Genomic DNA, 23,270 nt, shown 5'->3' on the forward strand with positions numbered 1-23,270 from the left:
GTTATCTCTCTTTATACGTGTATACTTCATAGCCCTTCAGTGCTATGTTAATTGATTTTATGTATATTTCACCTGACATTTCGGGTTTGAAATTTTACCATCTTATTAGTTTAATCTTTAGTGTCTAAAACCCTGATTAGCTTTTTTCAAAGGAAACAGGTAAGAGAGAGAAGTTAAAGAAATAAAATGATGAAACGGAAAGAAAGAAATAACATTAATCACTGATATCAAAAAATTATTTAAATCATTTCATCCGTTTTAGAATACGGCTTCGAAACGCCTAACCTAAAATTAAAACGAATTTGAAACTTAATGAATTTGTCCTTCTTTCTTTCTATCTCGCTCTCATTTCTGTAATTTTTATTTATATTTTTATTTGCTATTTTCTATTTTATACTATTTCCTATTTTATTCCGATAATACAAGTACTGATACACAAGTATTAACACTCTGTTACACAAAAAGAAAAACTTCATCTTGAGTCGAGTATGTGTGCTAGAGTTATTACTTCTAGAAAGATTATGATGGTATTGATTATGCAGTTGGAAAGGTCGTGATGATCAGCGATTATTGAGTTGAAATGGTCACGATTATCATCAATTATCGAAAAAACACATAATCACCGATTATCGAGTTAGAAAGATCATGATCGTCACCAGTTATCGAATAGAAGGACTATGATTATCACCAATTATCAAGTTAGAAAAATCATGATTCATAAATTGTCGAACAGAAAGATCATGATTATCACCGACTACCGACTTAGAAGGAACATGATCGTCATCAATTATTGAATAGGATCATGATTATCATCAGTTATCAAATAGAAAGACCACGATTATCATTAGTTATCGAATGGAAAGATCACGATTATATCGAGTTAGAAAAGTGATTTTTATTGGTTGTAGAGTAAGAAGTATGATAAAAATCAATCTTTGAGCCAAAAATTTCAGTCATTACCGGTAGAAACACTGACTTGGTATATGAAAATCATCACAGCTTGGTGTTTGACCTTTTCACTTGCACTATTTTGCCGCTGAATCTGAAAATTTCTAAAATTTTTTGGAAGATTTTTATTAGCAAAACTGCCTTAAAATTTAATGCTATTCCTATAACAGAAATCTATGAACAAATTTCAAAAGTTGTATCTTGAAATTGAAACCGAGAACAGATTTGATGCATAACAAAAAAATGTTTTTCATGTAAACGAAAATAGCATTTTTAAGTATTTAAACGTCTGTTTACCTGAGATACCATCTCCTATAAGCTATTCAAATGTGGCGTTGAGGTAATTTATGTTAGATTTTCGCTTATTTGATATAGATATAAAGAGATGGATGTTGTGTGTATATCTCAAAATAATCACTGAGATTTCGACAGAAGTCGTTTACGATAATGGTTACGCGGCTCACTGAGAGTAATTGACATTCCCTTAATTTAAAATAATCTTAAATAAATTCTAGCTCCAAAATTAATTTCACTTGTTAAGTGCCCCATCTAACATCACTAATCGGAATAAAGTCTCGAATTTTCTTCCCTCCTGGAAAAGAGAGAAGCAGGTGGTGTTTTACGGTTACTGTTGGCCGATGTTCGTTTTGAGTGTTGAATTGAATGAGAAGCTAAGCCAAGCGATGAGGGATGAGCAAAGTGGTAATTGTATCTTTCCGTATCAGTGATGAGTTGTGCTAGTATTCAGTTATTGATAATAAATTACTCTATCAATGAACGAAAATGGAAGCGACAGGATCACTCGGAGCAAAACTTTCGATGGAATTGTCAAAACTGGATGAAGAACTAGAAAGGATCGAAGGAGATATATGTACATTGAGAAAGCGGAAGCGTACTTTATTGGAAAGGAAAGCACAGGTTTGTTATTGTATATTATTAAACTGGCATGTATTTACCTGAAAGGACTGAGGTGTTACATTCGAATATGTTAATGTTTAGTGCAGTCACGCGAATAAAACAGTATTGTGAAGGTTTTTTAGGACGATTAGAAATTGTTGTAAATTTTGAGATTTAGATCGTTTGCACTGTCCATATTTTTTGTTAGACTACGATTTTTCCAGATCGAAAAGCGTATAGTTGAGCGAAATGTGGAGAATGAAAGTTCATTTAGAATTTGGGATTCAGATGAATTTCAGTGGATGAAGGACTGTCGTCGTATATTACACGACATTTTTAAACTCAGTGATTTTCGCCCTTTACAAAGGTTTTTTTTAGTCGGAATTTCATATTTTCTATGTCAGTATTAATAATAGGAAATCTGTTCAACATAGTTATTGCACAAAAGTTGCTTGTTTATGACAGAAGTTTGCATCCCCAATTAGCTAATTTTAGCGGGTATCGCTTATTTTTCCTTTAGAGCTGTTATCAATGCAGTATTGTCGAGGGAGGATTGTTTGGTGGTGATGAGCACTGGAAGCGGGAAAAGTCTTTGCTATCAATTACCTGCTGTTGTTATGAAAGGTGTAGTATTCAGTTTTTTATTTAAATTATATCTAAACAATGCAGTTTATCACGCAATATTCAGGAAATTGATAAGCTCTGTACACTTTCTGTTTGTTTTTATAGGTATCGTATTGGTTATATCACCTCTGGTAGCTCTTATTGAAGATCAGTTACACCAATTAAGAAAATTGGGCATTGATGCAGCAACACTCAATCAGTCCACTGCGAAACAAGAGGTAAGAAATTGATTTATATCGTTAAATTTTTAAGAAAGGAATTTTATTTATGCCTGACTAAAAAATACATCAAACTTAATTAGTTCTAAGATGGATATTTTATAATTCGTAATGGCCTTTTTTTTATCTTTATTATGTAGTTAAAAGTCGAGTTTTGTTTGCCAACAAGCTTACCACACTACCTCGATGTTGAGTCGATGAAAATGTCTAATTCAGTCTCTTCAAGAAATAGATATTATAGAAAAGTTTTGGTCATACATCAAAGAAGAATTTATGGTAATGAAACAGCCGTAGCTAATAGCTTAGGCGTCTAAGCTCTTGAACTGGAAATTATAAATCGTGGTTTTTCCGATAAGATTAAGTGTTGATTGTGAAACCTCAAAGTTCATTTATTTTATATTGTATGGCTTATAATTTCTATTAGATTACTGCATCGAAGATTCTCAAGTGTTCTGGGAGGGACTTTCTGGAAATTCATTAAAGCACATCACTGATGGTGTTGTAGCTACAAATTATCTGTAGCCAAATATTGCATATTTTGGAAGAACGCTTATGGTGCTCTGTTTAACCATTTGCTTTAATTTATTCTCTAATTAAACGGCAACATTAAGTGGTAGGAAATGAAGGAAAATTTTAGTTTTCAAAGCAAAGATTTTGATTTCGTAAATAATATAGTTTGATGAAATGAGAGGCGGAGAAACATACAACAGATAACATAATTTGTTGCACATGTAAACAGGGTTTAACTGCTACCTTAAACTATTCTCTTCTGGATCCTTTAATTGAATTCATTATTTGGGATTTATTGCTTTGATAAGGAGGAAGTACTGTTTCAAAGTGGTAATAAAATTTTAAATAACAACTGATATATATTGATAGGTAAATCGAATACAAACAGCACTTACCGATTCAAAGGCATCGCTACGCTTGCTTTATGTCACGCCTGAAAAATTAGCAAAAAGTAAGAGGATTATGAATCGTTTGGAAAAATGTAACGAAATGAAACGATTAAAAGTTAGTCGTTGAGTGTGGCCAGTTCAGTTTTATTTATTTTTTTTTTTTTTTTTTTTTGTATTTTCTAAGTTCTCTTCAATTATTTACTTGTTGAAACGAAGCAGCCTTTCAACTTCTCCATACTATTTATTCTATGTTCTACCTTTTCAACTGTCGGCAGACTAATTCTAGATTATATTTATTTGTGAAAATATGAATTAATAAATGAAACATGGACATTACTATGGAAGGAATCGTCTTACTTTTTATGAGAAATTTCTTCTGTTGAAGCTTTTGAATAGAATGTGACTTTTAAATAGTATAATCGTGATGTAAGATTAATTTAATTTTAAATTCGTGAAATTACCTTTTTTATAAATTTTAGTTGATTGCGGTTGATGAAGTACACTGCTGTTCGCAATGGGGACATGATTTTCGGCCAGATTTTAAATTTCTTAATGTTTTGAAACGTCAATTTCAAGCTGTACCGCTGATTGGACTAACTGCAACCGCTACTGCTGATGTTATTGACGATGTGAAAAACATGCTAGGGATTCCAGGTTTTGTGATTTCTGACTAATCTGACTAATTTTTTAAATGGGCTTAGTTTTTCGGAAGTTTCAAGTCTCTGCATTGTTCCTTATTTTAACTAAAAATTTCTTTTAAACTTATTTTATAGTAACTATAAAAGAACTCTTTCTGTGGTCGTTTTTCAAATACTTTATTCCCTTTTTGTTTCATTAATTGAATCTCTTTGTAGCTGCTGTGGTATTTCGCGCTGGTTTCAATCGGCCAAATTTGCATTACAGTGTATGTCAGAAGCCATCGTCAGATGCTGAATTCGTGGATATTCTGGTGGAGCTAATTAAAACCCGGTTTGCAGGACTGAGTGGAATTATTTATTGCTTTTCGCGTAAAGAATGTGAGGAACTTACAAAATCATTACGGTAGCGTTTTGTACTCAACTTCTTGTTTGGCTCCCGATATTTAAAAGTTTGCTTCTTTCCTAACAATCTTTATCTATAATTTTACTATGAAACAGAACAATTTGAGGAGCTTTTCAAATTATCATAAAAAAATATTTAGTGGAAAATAGAAAGGCTGATACGTGACAAACGAAGTATTTTCTTTTGTTTTTTTGTCATCTGTCTTCCATGCAATCAAGTTCCTTTGAATAAGAGATACTTTATTTGTCTAATGCGTTATTTTTTATAAATTGTTTGGTATTCACATTGATTTATTTTCAGTGCAAAAGGTGTAAAAGCGTCACATTATCATGCCTTTTTGGATGCTGGTAAAAGGAACATTACACATGAAAAATGGTTAAATGGCGGGATTAATGTTATTGTAGCGACGGTAGCTTTTGGTTTGTCTTTATTTCTTAAGCGGTAATTGTGCATTAAAATTTGTACATATTTGTGTAACAGTAATATGTTTTCTCAGTTTAGTTTCTCTCGAATTTAAAAAAATATTTTTAGGTATGGGGATTGATAAGCCTAATGTTCGTTACGTTATACATCATTCATTACCAAAATCGCTGGAGAACTACTACCAAGTATTTATTTTAATTAAAGCATTGAGTTAAAAAAAAAGCAAACTTTCTTCATTTATCTTCAATTTCCTAATTTTAATTTAATTGATAGTGGTATGACTACATTGTTTAATTAGAACGACATATTTTATGACTGTCAAGTATCAGTAAACGTTTCATTATGCTCGATTTAAACTCTAGTTGTAACGCATTGGATTATTTGAAATAGCTCTCAAATAATCAAGTAAGTACACTGTACCTTTCAACATAATGGCTTCTTATTTTTCCAGATAAAGGTTACTGTAAAATAAGTTATAAAGAAGGAATAAACAAAGTTTTGCTTCCTTTTATCCTCGTGCATCCATATTATTTGCCGTTAATTGAGTTTATAAGTGTCATAGTCAGTCCTTGTCCATGTTTGAATCTCTAAATTTTAATCTATTTTTAAGGAAAGTGGACGCGTCGGACGAGATGGTAATGAAGCTCACTGTATCTTGTTTTATCGTTTAAATGATCTCTTTCGGCAAAGTACAATGGTTTGTACGGAAAAGACTGGTGTGCGGAATTTATATTCTGTGTTGTCTTATTGTATTGAGGTATAATTTATTTCTCATAGTTTATCTAAGTGATAGTTCTATTCTAGTTCAAAGCAGTTTAGAAAAAGATTGGACAATGTGGTATTGAATAATAAGAGTGAGTTTTTTCTAGTTACCAGTTAGAATTACTAAGTTGAAAACAATGAGAGGATCGGACTGCAGGTCTTTGTGAGGGAGATTTTCTCTTAGCTTTTAAAAGAAATTCTCCACTCGTTCAGATCTTAACGATAATTTTGGAGATAAAAGGATTGCTTTTCAGTTAGTATCTCATTTGCAAACACTGTTAAGAAAATTATTTTTTTTATTTTTTTTTTTACTAGGGATTAATTTTCTGCTTATTAAATTCTGTTTGTTTGTCTCTCAGAAGTTCCTTAATTTGTATTTTTTAAGTTTTTTTCCAGGCTTCGGAATGTCGGCGGTCAGTTATAGCCGAGCATTTCAATGTGGAGTGGAATTCATCATTATGTTCCAAAATGTGTGATATATGTGCTCAAACTAATGCTGTTGAATGTATAGATGTGACCAATTATTGGCGACAGATGCTAGAGGTGCTAAATGTATGGATTGTGTAGTCTTCCTTCCAAAAAAATTATAATTCATGTTATGAGAACTACAGATCAAAAAAGCCATGATAAATGGGATAGTCATTCTGGAAATGGGTCAAATTTAGATCAGCCTAAAATTGAAGTTCTTCTGGTTATGAATTAGGAACGAATATAATTATTTTGGATTTGCTCTATTAGTCTTTTTTGTTTGTTTTTACAGATTTCTTATTTTACTTTAAGGCTCAAAAAACTGATAATAATCGTATAACGGGCATGAAGCTAGTAGAGTTAACTTGGAAGAAAGTTAGCTCGGTAAGTAGAGAACTGATCGAACTTTTGGTTGCAAAATTGATCCTTGATGGATATCTTAAAGTGAGTTCCGTTCAGCGTTTATATTTAGCAATTTTTTTATAACTGAAATTTTGCTTCAAAAAATTGGCGTCTTTTGCATACTAAGAAAACTTTATTATATGATAAAATTATTGATTTTATAAAGTCTTTTGTAGAAACAGATGTTGAAAAAAGTTGAGATAAGAATATTAAAGTAGTAATTAGCAATAGTCTTAGTCAGTTATCATTATCCCTTACAAATATAGCTTTATTTCTAGAAATAAGCCAAATATCTAGTAATTTGTTTACCAAAATGATGTTAGCAATCTCGACCGTATTTTCGAAAATTTTTAATCTCTTTCTAATGTCGAATAAATGGTGAAAATAGTATATGACAAAAAAGAATAACTGGATTAATTGTGGGAATGATACTTGCGATGTATACAATGAAAAAGAAGAAAAAAGACCTATTTACTGGATAGTCATTTTAGAAAAATACCGTAGAAAAAAACCTCTTAGAAAAAGCTGATGGATCTGGAAAATTGACGAAAAATGGGTTGTTGCAAAATGTTAGGACTACGGGCAGTGGTTTATTCGTTTTCTTTTTTCTTTGGAATTATCGCTTTTCAGGAAGATTTCCATTTCACACCATATTCAATCATTAGCTATGTTGTACCAGACGAAAAGAGCATTGCAATGGAGAACAGATCTGATCACCGAATTACCTTCTCCATTCCTTCAAAATTGATTTGCAGTGGGAAAACAGTAAAATTTTCACGCAAGAGGCCATTAATTATTGATGATGATGATGAAGATGACGTTGTTATGCTTAGGTAAATGTTTCTTATCGAGAATTATATGCTTACTATTCTTTTTTTCTTGAATGTTTTTTTTTTGATTTTTGCAAAAATATATTGGCTGCACTGTGAATTTTATCGTTGGGTAAAATCTATTAAACTATTCTGTTTGGTATTGTTGTTGTGAATAAATGGATTTGTTATATCGCAGATTTCATCAATTTTTTTAAAGGATAAACGAATCCGTACAATGTCATTTTGTGCTTTGAAACTCTTAAAAATTTTTTGAAGTAACGATATAGTTGAAATGGTAAAGTCAGAAATGTTCTTTATTCTGTACTACGTTGTTGGGAAAGAGAGAGAGAGAGAGAAAGAGGAAAGAAAGAGTATGAGGTGCAATTTAGATTAATAAGAGTGCTGCCCTTCATCGATAAATAGCTGAGCAATTCTATTGGTAAATAATATAGGGTGAAATTTCTTTGCTTAATTTTAAATGCAAAAGAAGAAAAAAGTGACAAATAAGAGGGACAGTGTTTAGAATTACTTTGTGAATAGTTTAAAGAGTCTGTTTTTTATAATTGGAGAACTCGCCGAAACAATCAATCAGAAGTGGGATTCGGTACCCAAGAGTTAGTTAGGATTTAGGAGAGAGTTTAGACGCTCAAAAATATTAGGTTAAAAAAGTACTGGAATAACATCGAAATGACATGAATGTAGTTTTCCGGTCGATTTGTTATTAGTCAGTCCTATAATTTTCAAAAAAAAAAAAGGCATTTTGAGATTTTAAATTCTGTAGTTACAGTATCGATATGCGGTACACACATGCTATCGTTGTTCGCATCCCAAGCAAAGTAAAAATGGAAAAGAGAATAAGAATTGATTTGGATTTAGCTGCGAAGCAAATGGAGGAGCTTTGCGAGACGCTTAGAGAAGTTTGTATCTAAGTCTTATAGCTATCACTTTGATGAAACTTTTGTACTTGTAAAAGTGGTGTAACTTTTCTCTAAGATGGTCTTTTGCAGAATGCTTCTAATGCAGACTTAACTTTTTAATGCAATATTTATGTGAATTTACTAATTTCTTTTTCAGGCTGGTGTTGATATCATTGAACTTTCAGCTGAAGAGCGTTGTATTCAGCAAAGTTTGTTTACTGGCGATGCTGCCATTTGTATCAATGGTACTGCCTTGATCACTCGTCCAAGGAAAAATGGAAATCGCTTACTTGAGGTATATATATATATTTCTTTGTTTTTTTACAGTTTCAAAACAAAATGTTCTTCCCAGCACTTGCATGAATCATTTTGCTTATATTTCTGTATGAAATATGTAAACAGCAGATAGCAAAAATAGTATTCAATAATAGAAGGTCAGATTGGATATTAATGACAAAATACTGAGTTCATATCGTTATTGACAAGTTATTGTTTGTAGATTAGCAACTTGCTTAATCAACTTGCCTGGCAGGTTGTAGAAACACCACAAGCTTCCGAACATAATAAAGAAATTGTGCTCGAGGGCAGTGATGTGCTATACACTGGTAAAGAGGTCTTTGTTGGTATACGAAAGAATGGTACCAACATGGAAGGTGCATTGGTAATTTAATTTTTATTATTTGTAGAACAGTAATTCATTTTATACAACAGCTATCATTTACAGATATCATTATGAAAAAAATTTTTAGCTAATGTTTATTTTTAGATTGTTGCACGAACATTTTCTGACTTAGCTGTAATACCAATTACACTTCCCGGAAATCAGCCTTTAAGACACTACGTTTCACTCATTTCAGCAGATGTCCTTGCAGTAGGCAGTTCTAAAGAAGCGAAACAAGTTATACAAGTATCTTTTCAAATTATTTTATTCTTTAAATATGCAGAGGACTCGGTTATGCAAAAACGTATTTACTCAGTTCAACGGTATACAGTTCAAATGCACTATTATTTTTGTTGACAACAACTGTTTTTTTCTAGCGAATGGAACGTGAAGCAACCTTCCGCTACAAAACTTTCACAGTGAAGCATGATGAAGCTGTGAATTGTTTAAATGTTAATGATTACGTTATTTACCGAGAAGACACTCCAGAAACGGCATGTTTTATCATTTTTGTTATCAGTTGTATCATACATTTCTTTCGACAAATCCTAAACTGAAAAATGAAAAGGCATTGGAATTTAAACTGTTCGACACGTAAATTAGCAATTCGTAAAAGTGAAGATCTTAGATTAGAAAGAAGCTAAAGATTGATTTCTCAAATTCACCATCCTAAATCCCACCCAGTCAGTATCACCTTAAAGTTTTTCTGATCTGCACTCCCACTTAGCCGATGTTATACAATTTATGTTTTTTACTCATGTTCAAAAAATATTTCCAGAAGTTTCAAATTCTTCACGAGTCGCTTCAAATGGCTGGAATAACGGCAAATGAATTGGTAAAAATTGGTAGTCCTATTTCACGTTTCGTTTTGCTTACAATGAAAATGAAAACTTTGAAATCTCTTTGGTGAATGCTTTCTGGTTCATAGGGCACAGATACCTTGTCTTTTTAAGATATAATCCGGTACTTTATATAAATTCTACATTGTGTATATCTTACACTGCTGATGTTACGGAGGTTTTTTTCTTTTTGAGACTGTAATCATCTTGTCCAAGTGTGTTTAGTTATTGGATATAGCATTACTAAAAAATGGCCAACCAACATTTCATCCTTGCTCTGAAGATATTTTCCGGCATTGTTTTTGTCACGTTTACTTTTAGATCATATTCCACACCCAGAAAGATATTAAAACCTCTTTCGGCATTAACTGTACTTAACTTTTCACTAAGATGTATATATCCTCACCTATGTGTTGTTCCAGCAACTTCTTCAAATAAATACTTTCGTTTACATTACTGCTATATACTTCCTCATTCACTATATATTCCTTTTACATTTTGAAATGTGTAGCGCTCGGGAAGATATAGGACAGCGAAATGATGTACAAATGAGGACATCCGTATCATTAAAAAACGACTCAGGTTTTTGTCAGTAATGGATGTCCTTCTTCCTCTTTCTCATACAGAAAGCATTATTTTTTTTTTTTTTTTTACATGAGTAAAATTAGTCTGAATAAATTACTTTCTTGGTAGATATATCAAACATGCAAGCAAAAGAGACTTTAAATAAAAAATTTGACAGCCATTAAAAAAAGCAATACAGCAAATAATTAAAAATACGTACTGGTCAATAGGAAATATTGAGAAGCAATGAGCTGGCAAACTAGTACAAAATACCGGATGCTCCAGTAACATCACAGCTAAAATTTCTTGAAGTACCTAGAATAATTTTAAAAGAAATCACAGATACCTAGGAATTTGAGATTTAGAGAACGATTCCATTTAGAAATTAGGGTGTAGAAACCCTGGATACTAAGAATTTTATAAAGTGATACCCAAGCCTTTTTACTGTCTGATTTCATATGGAATGAAGAACAATCATTAATCACATAAAATAAAAAAAGAACTTTTTGAGAATTCTCATAGAGTCATTACGCCAAGTTTTAGTATTCTTAAAAGACCGTCTTATTAGTCAGTCGCTGGAATGAAGAGACAAAATAATTAAAACAAAGTAGGCGAAGAAGCAGCTCAAAAAAGTATGCAACTCTTAACATAATTTAATGCCAAAATGGAACTTTTCTAGGACATAGCATATAAGGAATCTGAAAAATATGATTTGGTGTCAAAGGAAAAGACCCAAGCTGGGTGAAAAGGAGCCTAGCGAAGAGAAGATATGTAGAAGGTGAAGAATCATCCTAGTGTTGCCACAAAAATAACGGAAGGAAAGAATTGCACAAAACGCCAGCAGTTCAAAAATAGGAATTACAACCAATCATATCACGCACTATTATGATCAACATGCAAATTAAACTACGTTTGCTGAATCATAATTTCTGTATCTTGAATTCCTTCCAAAATTCCAACAACCTACAAGAAAGTGGAACTTCCAGTTAGTACATATTTTAATACTTTTTACTTCTATAAATTTAGATCAGAAAAACAGGAAGATAAGCGTCATGTCCCTTCAGAAAAAAAAATTACTGAATGTAATAAAAAAATTGAGATCATTTTCCAAATACACATCAAATTAAGCCATAGATGGATTTCCAAAGGATGCCGGTGTCTGTTGTTGGTTAACATTAGCATTCCACGCTGGATCTGTGGTACCGCCCATCGATGATAAGTCTGCTTTTTTGCCCAGTGCCAAGAAACCATATACAGTGCCCGATGCAAAAATCATTCCACTACCAAGTACCGTATTTAGCTCAGTGCACAACAATATTGGTAGCACGCCCATGCTATAAAATTTTAGTTGTACATAGTTTTAGGAAAAAAACAAACATCGAAAAATGTTCTTTTCAAAAAAAATTCAAAAAAAGTACTTTAATAAACAGCGGTGTTGTAAAGATGTTAGGTAATAATTATCCATTTGTGTTAGTATTGAGAAGAACCATTCTACGTGTATTAATAGTCTTTTTCGCTTAGAATCTTTGAAACAGATGACAATTAACATGCATTAAACTTATTAAAAACTTACATACAGTAAAGAGCCCCTTTCTGCCAATATTTTCGTGATTCCGAAAACATGGCAATTTTTTCAATGAAATCGATAAACATGCAACAAAACGGAGCCTCTAATGCTACCGTCAGTATACCAAACGCTCTGCAACATACGAACAGCTATAGAAATCTACTAGTATTTAAAGTGACACTGAAATGTTAAAACGACATCTCTGATAGGCATTTATGAATTTTAAAATAAACTCCATGAATTATTTCGTGATTAAACAAAGGTTAATTCTTAAAAGGATTAAGACCAGTGTAAGACTTTTGGTAAGTCATATAGAAAATTAACCTTATAACAATTAAAATCTATTAATAGCTTCTGTAATATAATAATTATTGAATGAAAGTGTAACTAAATAAAAGTAACTAACAGTTGTAATAGAACAGCAATGATACAGGTTGCAGACAATGAAACTAAGCCAAGTACGGCAAAGAAAATAGCCACAAAACCACCAAGTACTCCAAGTCCTTTTGCTAGGAAACGCACCCACCATGGGAAAGCAGCATTTGGATCATGCTCTTGCTGCATTTGTGATTGAAGTCCAGACGTCGCCGCACCCATTGTATTATGAAGTTACCTTTTGTTAATAAATCTAAAATACATTTAGCAACCATAAACTCAAAGTTATTACACATACATTATTCCGACACAGCAAAAATCTAATAACAAATAAGCAACAAAGTTGAGTGGAGAGTGTCGAACTGATTTGAATACCTAATTATTTCAGGCTCCTAAAAATCAATCTTTGTAAGTAAATACTATACAAAACAATGAAATTGGAAAGGAATGTGTAACCAGGTGGAATAAAGTAGGAATATATGAGAGGGAGAGATGCAATGATCCCTCTTCCCATATCTAGAGTACAATGATGAAATGCACCATGCTGATCAATTTCCATTTCTGAATCAACATTCGCTCAAAAAATCCCATCAGTCAATCAATACTTTCACAGTTTTAACAGTCCACTTTCATGAAGTATATTTAATTTAATAATAACATAAGTTATTAATAGCATTTAATATTAGATTTATTCATGATATTGCAACTGTCTCTTTTCTTTAAATAGACCATTATTGTAAACAATCACATTTATAACGAAAGTAACAAAATAGTGAAGGTTAAAGAATGAGACTTCTGCGAAACGATAGATGCTCTTAATATGTTGTATGTAGTAGGGAATGATTTCATTGATAAATATACAAACAAAAGCTAAAAGTATGAAATAATATATCCTGAAATAAAGGATTAAACAACGAAATAAAAGATGAAGTTACGAAGATATATGAAACAGTCTTTTTATGCAGTCAAAAAAGGCTTTAAAAAATGCATTTTTCAAAAATACAAGTTGAAGTAATCCTGCAAAAAACATCAAAAAGTAACAAGAAATTCAAACGTATAATAAACAAATTCATGAAATACGAAAATTCCAAAACGATGCACAAAATGAATAAGTGAAAATAGTAAACCAAACATGAACTTGAGATCATTATTAATTATCCATTATTTGAAAAACTACCAAATCTCACTATTTTCATTTATTCGGTTTTTTTTTTTTTTTTTTTCATAATTACTATCACTAAAAATGCACTGCAATTAGTCGTCGAAAATTATGACTGATTATTTCTATGTTTTTCTCTTCTACCAGTAATAATGAAACCTCAGCATTTATTAAAAAAGTGACTTTCTTCATGTACATTAATACTAGTTTTTCAAAAACCATTCACAAACAACTGCAAAACTTTGAAAATGGAAATGTTCAAAACATTTGAAGACATTTTTTTGTCTTCAAAGATTTCACCTGATTAACGGCTCTCCAAATTTAAAAATTAAGCTAACTTCCCAGAAAACCTGTGGTAGAATTAGTGATCAACCAAAAAAATGGAAGAGGAAAAGACCAGTGATTATAAATAAGCTGTTGTAAAGACAGTGTAGTAATTACCATATCTTCGCTAGATACGTAAACTTGTCAGAAAATATACTAGAAGTTCATACTGGTGTTAATAAACCCAAGAATTTTTTACTCAATTTATGGAAAACTGAAATCGCCAACTCAGTTCTGGATCGTTCTATCCATTTAAGACACTTGATACTAAGAAACATCACAATAAAAGAAGCAAATCCTATATACGAAATAACCGGAAAAACTCGACGCTTTTTAAACCTGAGAAAGAGGTACCACAAAAATGCTCTCGCTATCGTTGTACAGTAAAATTATGAGCAAGAGAATAGATAGCTGGCCACAAAGCTGGTTCATTTGTCAGGGAGTACTGCTCGGAAATATTCGACAATACAGTTGTAGCATTGCTAGCATCATCATCTGCACCGCTGCTACGTCGAGCTACGGTATTTCTAAAGCAACTAAGTGATAAGCTCGACACTAATCGAAGATATAACAAGGATTGAAACGACTGATATCAGTGAATTCATTTGCAAAACAAATAACTTGAACTAAAGTTACTAGCAAAATAAGAAACTTTTTTAACTTGTCATTTCCTTCAATATAGAAAATAAAGTCAGTTTCATTTTTTGATTACCTTTTAAAACTTAAAATCTAGTTATTTCAGAAAAAGTATCATAAATCTCACGTTTGAGTGTTGTAAATGAGAGGTATCAAATGTTTCGATGCATCTGCATTTTTTTCTGACGGATTATGACGCGCTGGTCTTAGACAAAGCTAAAAGTTTTAAAAATTGATACAATAAATGATATACAGAAATGATTTTTTTAATGACCTTCATATATTTTATGTCATTTCGAGGTCTAACACAACTAACGCATATCTTTCAAAGAACTAATAAGTTCTTCAATTCAGGGAACTTACCAAAATGAGAACACTGATATTCGTCTGGTCAATAACAATGCCAGGTGAAATGCGTGCTCTTGGGACTGATCCTTCCTGGCTCCACATCACCAATTGGATTGATGGACGCCAAGGAGTATCTTCGGTCCAATTCTATTTGAGTAGAAACAATTTTTTAATTTTTCAAATGTAGGAAATGCTATTACTTAAAAAAATATTATTGCTTCGGAGTATATCTTTTCATAAAAGTCTAAGTATACTATATGTTATGATAAGTACCGCATCTATCCCGGTACATCCTAAATATTCCGAAATTTAATACATATATATATATATATATATATATATATATATATACGAATAAAATGCACAAATTTGAATTCCTGATTTCTTAGGTGATACAAAAAAAAAGATGAGGAAGAAAACTTTCTGAACACATATCGCAAAAGCTAGTTATTGCCATAAACAAATGTAATAATTTACCATTTGTACACTCATTATACGAGTAATAGCCGAAAATGCACCCGGTGCAGCAAGCCTGCAGGCATTAGCGAATGCAACTACAGCAATTTCATTCCCCAATCGAGCAACAAATCTCACGAAGTAAAGCTCCGCTGTACGGATATCATTATCAGCCGGAATATCTTCACCATCTAAAAACTTGAAAATTCTGAATTTTCTGAATTATACAATTACTTAAAAAAATATTATTACTTGAGAGTATATCTTTCCATAAAAATCTCTTCCGCTCTGTATACTATATATTACCATGAATAAAAGTTATATATCCTAATCTCAATACATCTTTAATTTTTGAAAAGCAATTACCATTGCACAGAAAAACTGTTAGGAAATAAAAGAACAGAGCATCTTACTGACATAACATAAAAAATGGTATATTTTTTCTCAACAATAAAAACTGATCGAATAATAGAATAAGTCAGCTGAAAAAAACTTGCCGAAATCCAACTTCATTTTTAAACTCATTGTTTCTTCATCCAAATAGATATTCATATTAACCAAGAATGGTTCATGTTTTAGATTCGGTGGTGCAGCACCCAATACTGATAATCGAACACTTTCTGCAGTTGCAATTAATTGTCGAAATTGGATGACTGGATGTGCACCTGATCCACGATGCTCTCGACGATATCCTTCTAAGGCTGGTCCCAATTTTGATAAGTATGCTAATGCAAACAAATACTGATCAAGAGCACAACTCCCTGTAACATTCGTTGACAGCATCACATAATTAGTGATGAAGCACATTCCAGGGCATATGACGTAGCACTCAACAAAAAATACGAAGCAACCCACCAGACTCATCAACGGATGTCATGCAATGCAGCGAATCATGGTCCAGCAAAATTGGAGTCCTCGAGCGACAGTCTGACGAATATCGTAAGGAAGAACCAAAGCTATCTAAGGGTGGAACCGATAATGACATATGTGACATTGGTGATGACACAATTCTCGATGCCGGAGAGCGAACCATCTGAAAGCGAAAACTGCACGACTAATTAGATAAATACAAAAAAAACACAGGTCGGGAATCCATTATTTTGAAAATACTTTTACTCTTCCTTCGTTTCATGCTATTTAAAGTTGTGCATAACACTACACCTCGAAAATTTAAATTCTGGTTGTTAAACAACAAAAAGCATGAACTACCTGATGAGATGGTAGCGACCCAGGTCCAGAACTGGTAGCTGTCCAGGCAAAGGCACTAGGCGACTTTTCTTCATTTGCGCTTCGCAGTTCAGGACTAAAAAAAAGCATAGAAGATTTGCACTGATAGCAGCATATGAAGTAATAATATTTACTGCACTGTAGATCGCTTTGGATCAATATAAATCTCCACAATTTTCCCGCAGAATGAGACTTGGAAAAGACATAACTGAAGAATGTAAATTCAAGAGAAAAATAAAAATATGTTTAATTATAACAATTAAGGAATGCTTACCTCAAGAAATTACTACAGAACTGGCGCAAACGGAATGCACATGCTGAACCCAGTGAACAGTCACGTAAACCAATACGCGAATTACCCAATAAAAAGAATTCCAAATGCACATGGCCATAAATCAAACGAATTCTGTATTCGTCCACTATTGATAATGTGACCTAGAAGAAAACAACTATTTCTTGAGTTAATAACGAAATTAAACCTCTCCATTTCGTAATTTGGGTTAGCATAAATATATCTTACACATAAGTCCTGAATATCGTTTAAAAAAGTGGAAATAACAGAAGCGTAATATAGTTTCAGAAATGTCGAAGAGTTACCACGCTTTGATATCTCTACCATATCTAATCCATAACACGATGTGACGATAGAAATGGAAAAAAACCGAGAAATTAAGAAAGCTCCCAACCAATTTACTAACAAATGCATACTTGCAAACTCAATGCTAAAGCAGCATCATAGCACATCATCTGACAAAATGCACGCAGTGACTGAAGTCGAATTCGAGTGAATGAATGAAGTGCGGAAAGCGGAGCAACAGAATCAATTAAATATTGTACAAGACCAATAAGGGAACGTTGTTTATTGAATCGTTCTTGAAGACGAGAAGCTAACAGTATGTGTGGATTCCACAATCTACAATTATTTTCTGAACAATAAATTCCAATATTTATAACTTGACTTATCACAGTCAACGAAAACAATACTATTTGATATCGCGTCACTAAAAGAATCACAAAACATAATGCCAATACACTGAGGCAATTAAAAGACAGGTTATTAGTAAAATTTGTTAAAATTTTCCTTTTTATATTCATCATAAGTGAACAAAAAAGAAAAAATATTTTATGAGCAGAAGAAAACGAAAGAAATGAGAAGACATAAAAGTTATATTAGCTTCATGACAGAAAATATGTAAAAATCATACATTTCGGAATTGCTAAGATCAGCTGTTGTTGTCGCACGACTTGGTCCAATTCCAAATGTAAGATAAAAATACTGCTTATTGTTTGGAGCTTTTTGCGTTCTCCATGAAAGCATCATCAACATATTGCGATTTGAACCGTATGCTAATACAAGTTTATGATAGGTGAATGCAACAACCTATAATACAATGGGCTATCAGCATTTAATTATAAAAATGAAACATCAAAATCAATTGAGTAAATACTGTGCGAACCAAATGATCCTCGTTATACATTAATATCGTCTACTAGTTACAGCTAAAAATGAAAAAGATCTCTCATTGAAAAGTTTGTGTTCACGTTATGCACTTCCTAACGTTAAAATTTGTATAAAAAAAACAAAGCATACATTACAATACTTATTATAGTGACTATAATAAGCAGCTGCAAACTCCTTCACTGGATCAAACATATGTGCAAAAACGATTAAACGATCAATCATGTGAGTTGAAACACTCTCCGACGTATTTGGTGATGAAACTCCTCCACTACCATGAATCTCCAGAACCGTCGTTTTCGTCTGAACAGCCATTTTTATTTTATTAGTTAATAAGCGACACTTGAGTTTATGGTTTTTTACTTAACAAGTTTCTCCAGTATGATACTTTTTCCAATCAAAAGATTTCTAATGTGGAGATAATCATGAAACCTTTGCGGACTCATAATCAACATGCATAATGGGCTCATAGAAATCAGCAACCAATGGCGTATTAATCAAAGTGCATTCAAACGGCCAAATAACTCGAGTTCTTGTATCCAGTCGAAGGCAACAGTTAATCACGGATGAAAAGAAATCATCGGATCCTGCGGGTATGGCTTCAGAAAAGCTGAAAAAGAAAACCTAATTTAAACATAATTTCGAAAACTAAAAATGAACCAAAATTTAGAAACAGAAAAAGTTACTCTGTTATATGCAAAATTAGGCCACCAACTGTTGGTTCCACAGTAAGAGGCTTATACTTCACATTACGGCGCTCGAGTTCTTCACAAATCCTCATAAATGCCAGTCGATCATCCAAAGTTGCTACGGCTGATGTTAGCAATCTTTTGTCACCTAACCAACGGCGCCGCTAAAACACAGCTTGTGGGAGTTTATATGATTAAAGAAAAAGTTTTCATTTTCTAAGATCAAGTCAAGAAAACCCATGTAAATATTGGCAATACCTTCGTGGGAGGTTCCAAATCATCGTCACTTTTCCCACTTAAGAAACTTGACTCCGGTAATGTTGTCAGCAATTGAGAAGGATGCAATCGCACCATATTCAGCTTTCGCTCAACGTTTGACAATAAATACATATCAATGTTTACTCCAATTTGTCCGTTAGGAGTAAACGAAACTATCTGGTAAAATTAAAACATTTACAATCTTCGAAAATTAAACGTGTTAGTATATATAGGTGAGTTTTTGTTATAATGTCTATCAATATTTTATATTCAGCCATGATATTATAAATATCTCCACAATTGTCCAGCGCTTTTTAAAAGTATAAATAATTCTCATATTTTAGTCCTGTAAAATATTCCTTCGATAATGAAATAACAATAATTGAATCATAAGTGCATAAATTACACCTGAAGAGCAACAAAACGCTTACAAGATAATACATTTCCTCTTTGATAAACTGAAGGCATATCCTATCAGGCGGAAGTTCTGGCAAACTTGATAGACGAGCGCAAAAGACGTTTTCTGGAACAATCCGGACCGGGAGAGGTGCAACCGCTTTACGATACCGTTCCAACATTAATAAAATTCTGTAAAACGTTCAGTGTTTTCCACTTTAACAAACAAGTCAACAAATCTTAAAATCCTGAATCTGGCATGTTATATGAGTCCAATAAAATACCTTAGCCTCTCCATCTTATCTGTGATTGTTTGCAAAGGTACACGATCGTCGATAAGCTGTTCCAACTCTCGAAGCTCTGTGCATGATCCTAAAATTACAAGAGAATCCAAAAATGAAGACTTGGAATTCTCTCTTTTACTTATTTAAATGTCACGGGATATAAAATTCATATTCGAACAACATTAGAAAATACTCTTTCGAAGAAATTCAGAAGTCTACCTAATGCTCGCACAACTGCAATCACATTTCCAGAAAAATCATTAACTGATACAACGAGCATTTCGTCAGCATGTGACTGGGCTCCTAATAATGGATAAGTGAGTGTGGGAGCAGCTCTACCGGTAAGTGATACAATAACTGGTGGTTTCAGCAAACCAAGCCTCTCACGGATACGCAGAAGTCGTTCACGGCAACGAACACCAACTGTTTCGGATAGCAGACGATTAATTGATAACCTTCTATAAACGATTCATGGTTGAAAAACTCGTTTTTGTGCAAAAAATTGATAAAAGATTATCATAATCTTACAGCACAAACTGATAACGTCATATTAATCTTAAATTACAGATTCATCAGAACTCACCCACTGCGATCATCTATATACGGCAAGCCTTTGCCTACCGGAAAATGCCGCACACGTAAACCATTATGTTGATTTTCTTTATCGATAAATATTTTAATCTTGTATTGAGAAGTGTACCTGAAAATTTATAAACAGGATTGCAATGAATTGTAGAAATTGTTCAATAAAATGAAAAGTTGTCAAAAACCCAAGAACAACGCAGCAACAAACAATAAACTAGTGAAGCACTTAAACAGTATTTTAATGAATAGCTTTTCTCGAAATACTCTCATGACAATCTATTACACTGAAGGGAAGCAGTAAAACGTGAACTTGCAGATTTTAAAATATAAGCAAGTACCTATTATGTGTTCTTTTTAGCCAATATGCCAGTGTAAGAATGCCCATATTCCGATCATACCGTTCAATAGCAGCATACTGACACATGTCACCACTGAACACTTGGGTTGCTTGACAAAACAACACATCCAGTTGTAACATTTGTGCGAATGAATGGAGCAAATTATATACTTCTTCAAGTGGCTAGAAAAAACACGCAACAAATATGACCTAGGGTCAACAATTTAAATTTCTTTAGAGGCTGTATAAATAAGACCAAAAAAAAAACTTTAAAACTGAATGCAGTGGAGATTTTACACAAACAAAATTCTATCACTTCGCATGTATTCAAGCTCCAGCTACTATTAATTTTGCCATACGAACCGATTGGTAAGATTTTCTCATTACAAAGATTTTTCCGGATAATTATTATCTATGAATTATTGTTTGCAACTTAATTGGTTCTCCTGTAAGCTAAAGTCTGTTAACAGAAACTAAAAAAAAAATTCACAATTATGCACTAGAAATGGATACTGATGGAAATGCTAGATTTAATCCTTCAAACTCGCAACAAATACCAACCTCTAAACTTTTATCCATCCTTAACTGCAAAACATTATGGAGCATATTGACTTGTAATGGATGGACCAATTTAGTTCCAAAACCAATTTCATAATCTTCGACTAATATTTTGATGTTCAGCAAAGTCCATTTTGTAGCTGGCCGCTCACCCAATAAGGTTAGTGACACTTCAAATTCACCATTAACAGTCATCGTTACCTATAAAATTTCTTAAAATCTTTTGGAGAACTTTTTGAATAGCACAGTTAATTTTCACCCCAAACAAAACTTTCACAAAAAATGTGATATCATTTGTTATAGCAAGACTACGCAAACGATTTTGAGTTGTATCACAAAATCATTTCATACATAGCCTTATGCTGCAACTCCCAAAATCAGGATAAATATCAAAATTTACCATTCCATTTCTAATCACAGTTTTTGATATACGAGGTGAAAGCTTCGTCCCGTAACTTGAAAGGCGATACTGTATGACTTGATTGAGTCGAGCTAAGACACATGCTTCTTCCCGTGATGTTATTGGTGGATCAGGGATAAAACGACTCTGCAAATAGATGTTTTTGAGGAAGATGTAATTTTGACATAAAAGCTATTTCTCAGCAATTTAAATAACAAATCGTTGAACTAGATTGTGATTAAATACTGATTTCAACAAAACATGTCTTCTGTCTTCCACAAAACAGCAAAAAACTATGCTTAAAAGAACTGAATGTCCTATAACAAATTATAGGATTATTACCTTTATGCACAATGGAAGTCGTGGAAATGTCCCAACTGTGAGAACATCAACAGCTAAAGCCACTTGGAAGATTGGCAACCTTGATAAAAAGAAACATCAGCATAAATTCCTATGAGTGTAGTTTTGATTTTTTGAAATGTTTCATAAAATTTTTGCTTCCACATTCCTTCGTTTTCATATTAAACACATCTTTTTACTTACATATCAACTTTTTTATCAATATTTTTTTTTTCTTTCACAATTTTATAAATATTTTCCAAACGTTCAATGTGCACAAAAATTTGAGAAGACATAAAACAATATCCCTCGTGCTACATAAAATAATTTAGTATGCTTCAGTATTTTCAAATTCATCTCTTTAAGATGAAATCAACCTGGCAAAAACAAGCTCCTCTCGTGCTAGCTGCACCAAACGATCAGCTGTATCCACGAAATACTGTGATTGCTGGTCCAGGAAGTAGCAGATCGACTAGAAAATACGTCTATATAGAAAAATTTTCTACGAAACATTTACATATTAAATGCGTTAATTAATAAAATAATACTTACAGCACACGATTCAAATTTCTTTGACGATTTGACCCATTTCACTACTGCGAGAAGTTTGATAAAAAGTACACGCGTTGAATGTGCAAATTGTACAATGCTAATTTTTCTATCAGAATCGAGCTTTTTTGGCAATCTGAAATGTTAAATATCTGTGATTACATTCTCTGTTCTTTCTCCGTTTCAAAAAAAAAAAAAGAAATTTATTTCACTCAATCAGCAGTAAAGAGGCTTTTCGCAGAAGTGCACAGCTTGTATGAAAATGTAGTTTTGGCCATCTTATACAGCATTGGGTTCATTTGAATACACATTAATTTTTAAAACCGTAAGCTATTACTATTGGAAACTGACAGAAAATTCCTGTAAACAAAATTATTCCGCAAGCTTAAATTAATCAAGCTACCTGACGTGTAATGAAAACTTGATAACTTACAGTTCGGAGAGAACAGTAAGTTCATGAAAAATTTGCTGTACGGCAAATTCAATCAGATGTCCTAACGGAATCACCGGTGGTCCGCATTTTTCCGGTACAGTTGGTAACATCGGTTTCATATATTCTTCATCGTCCATCGTTTTCACCCACTGATTTCTTAGAAACACAACTATTTCCTTAAGTAAAAATTATTTTAAGATTACTTCGGTTTCAAATTTTTTAATTATTTTGCAATTTCCATTTTGATAACATACAAAAGAATAGTTGTGATCTTCCTTCAGCATTTCATTAATAAAGAAAGAAAAGATAAAGGTAACACCGCACAGTCATAAATCCAGCTTAGGAAATATTCCTTACCCAGAATGTTTATACGACTGATTTTCAGAGCTTAAAAAAGTCTAAAGATTTTCAAGTTT

At 32.6% G+C, this 23,270-nt stretch overlaps 4 protein-coding genes across 5 annotated transcripts; 1 reads left to right on the top strand and 3 right to left on the bottom strand.

The window, feature by feature from the left end:
- Positions 1-949: 949 nt before the first annotated feature.
- Positions 950-1,257, bottom strand: Bm335 (Uncharacterized protein; the record flags this gene model as incomplete). The annotated part of the gene is made up of 2 exons (XM_043075637.1): positions 950-1,042; positions 1,246-1,257. The coding sequence occupies 2 exons, from the start codon at positions 1,255-1,257 to the stop codon at positions 950-952; spliced, it is 105 nt and encodes a 34-aa protein (XP_042931571.1).
- Positions 1,258-1,731: 474 nt separating this feature from the next.
- Bm4769 (ATP-dependent DNA helicase, RecQ family protein) lies at positions 1,732-9,982 on the top strand (the record flags this gene model as incomplete). 2 transcript variants are annotated; one of them, XM_043075638.1, is made up of 19 exons in its annotated part: positions 1,732-1,866; positions 2,070-2,212; positions 2,366-2,469; positions 2,575-2,687; positions 3,567-3,701; positions 4,066-4,240; positions 4,441-4,627; positions 4,928-5,046; positions 5,159-5,235; positions 5,661-5,807; positions 6,209-6,364; positions 6,593-6,724; positions 7,313-7,515; positions 8,282-8,411; positions 8,569-8,706; positions 8,911-9,072; positions 9,178-9,318; positions 9,450-9,566; positions 9,851-9,982. In XM_043075638.1, 19 exons carry the CDS (start codon positions 1,732-1,734, stop codon positions 9,980-9,982), a joined length of 2,646 nt encoding a protein of 881 aa, XP_042931572.1. The 2 variants fall into 2 exon arrangements, with proteins under 2 accessions (XP_042931572.1, XP_042931573.1); XM_043075639.1 differs by having other exon boundaries at positions 6,209-6,355.
- A 1,616-nt stretch (positions 9,983-11,598) lies between these two features.
- Bm3461 (LD28933p, putative) lies at positions 11,599-12,639 on the bottom strand (the record flags this gene model as incomplete). Its single annotated transcript, XM_001898387.1, has 3 exons — positions 11,599-11,809; positions 12,049-12,174; positions 12,449-12,639. The coding sequence occupies 3 exons, from the start codon at positions 12,637-12,639 to the stop codon at positions 11,599-11,601; spliced, it is 528 nt and encodes a 175-aa protein (XP_001898422.1).
- Positions 12,640-14,270: 1,631 nt separating this feature from the next.
- Bma-rgr-1 (Mediator complex subunit rgr-1, putative) lies at positions 14,271-22,991 on the bottom strand (the record flags this gene model as incomplete). Its single annotated transcript, XM_043075640.1, has 25 exons — positions 14,271-14,427; positions 14,664-14,752; positions 14,900-15,031; positions 15,362-15,531; positions 15,838-16,101; positions 16,196-16,373; positions 16,550-16,643; positions 16,842-17,002; positions 17,276-17,480; positions 17,773-17,948; positions 18,159-18,329; positions 18,459-18,636; positions 18,713-18,879; positions 18,974-19,150; positions 19,405-19,561; positions 19,654-19,741; positions 19,873-20,111; positions 20,237-20,353; positions 20,577-20,758; positions 21,137-21,334; positions 21,534-21,680; positions 21,876-21,954; positions 22,250-22,344; positions 22,425-22,557; positions 22,855-22,991. The coding sequence occupies 25 exons, from the start codon at positions 22,989-22,991 to the stop codon at positions 14,271-14,273; spliced, it is 3,891 nt and encodes a 1,296-aa protein (XP_042931574.1).
- Between the last annotated feature and the right edge of the window lie 279 nt (positions 22,992-23,270).

Source organism: Brugia malayi, assembly GCF_000002995.4.
Source record: "Brugia malayi strain FR3 genome assembly, contig: Bm_v4_ChrX_scaffold_001, whole genome shotgun sequence".
Lineage (NCBI taxonomy): Eukaryota > Metazoa > Nematoda > Chromadorea > Rhabditida > Onchocercidae > Brugia > Brugia malayi.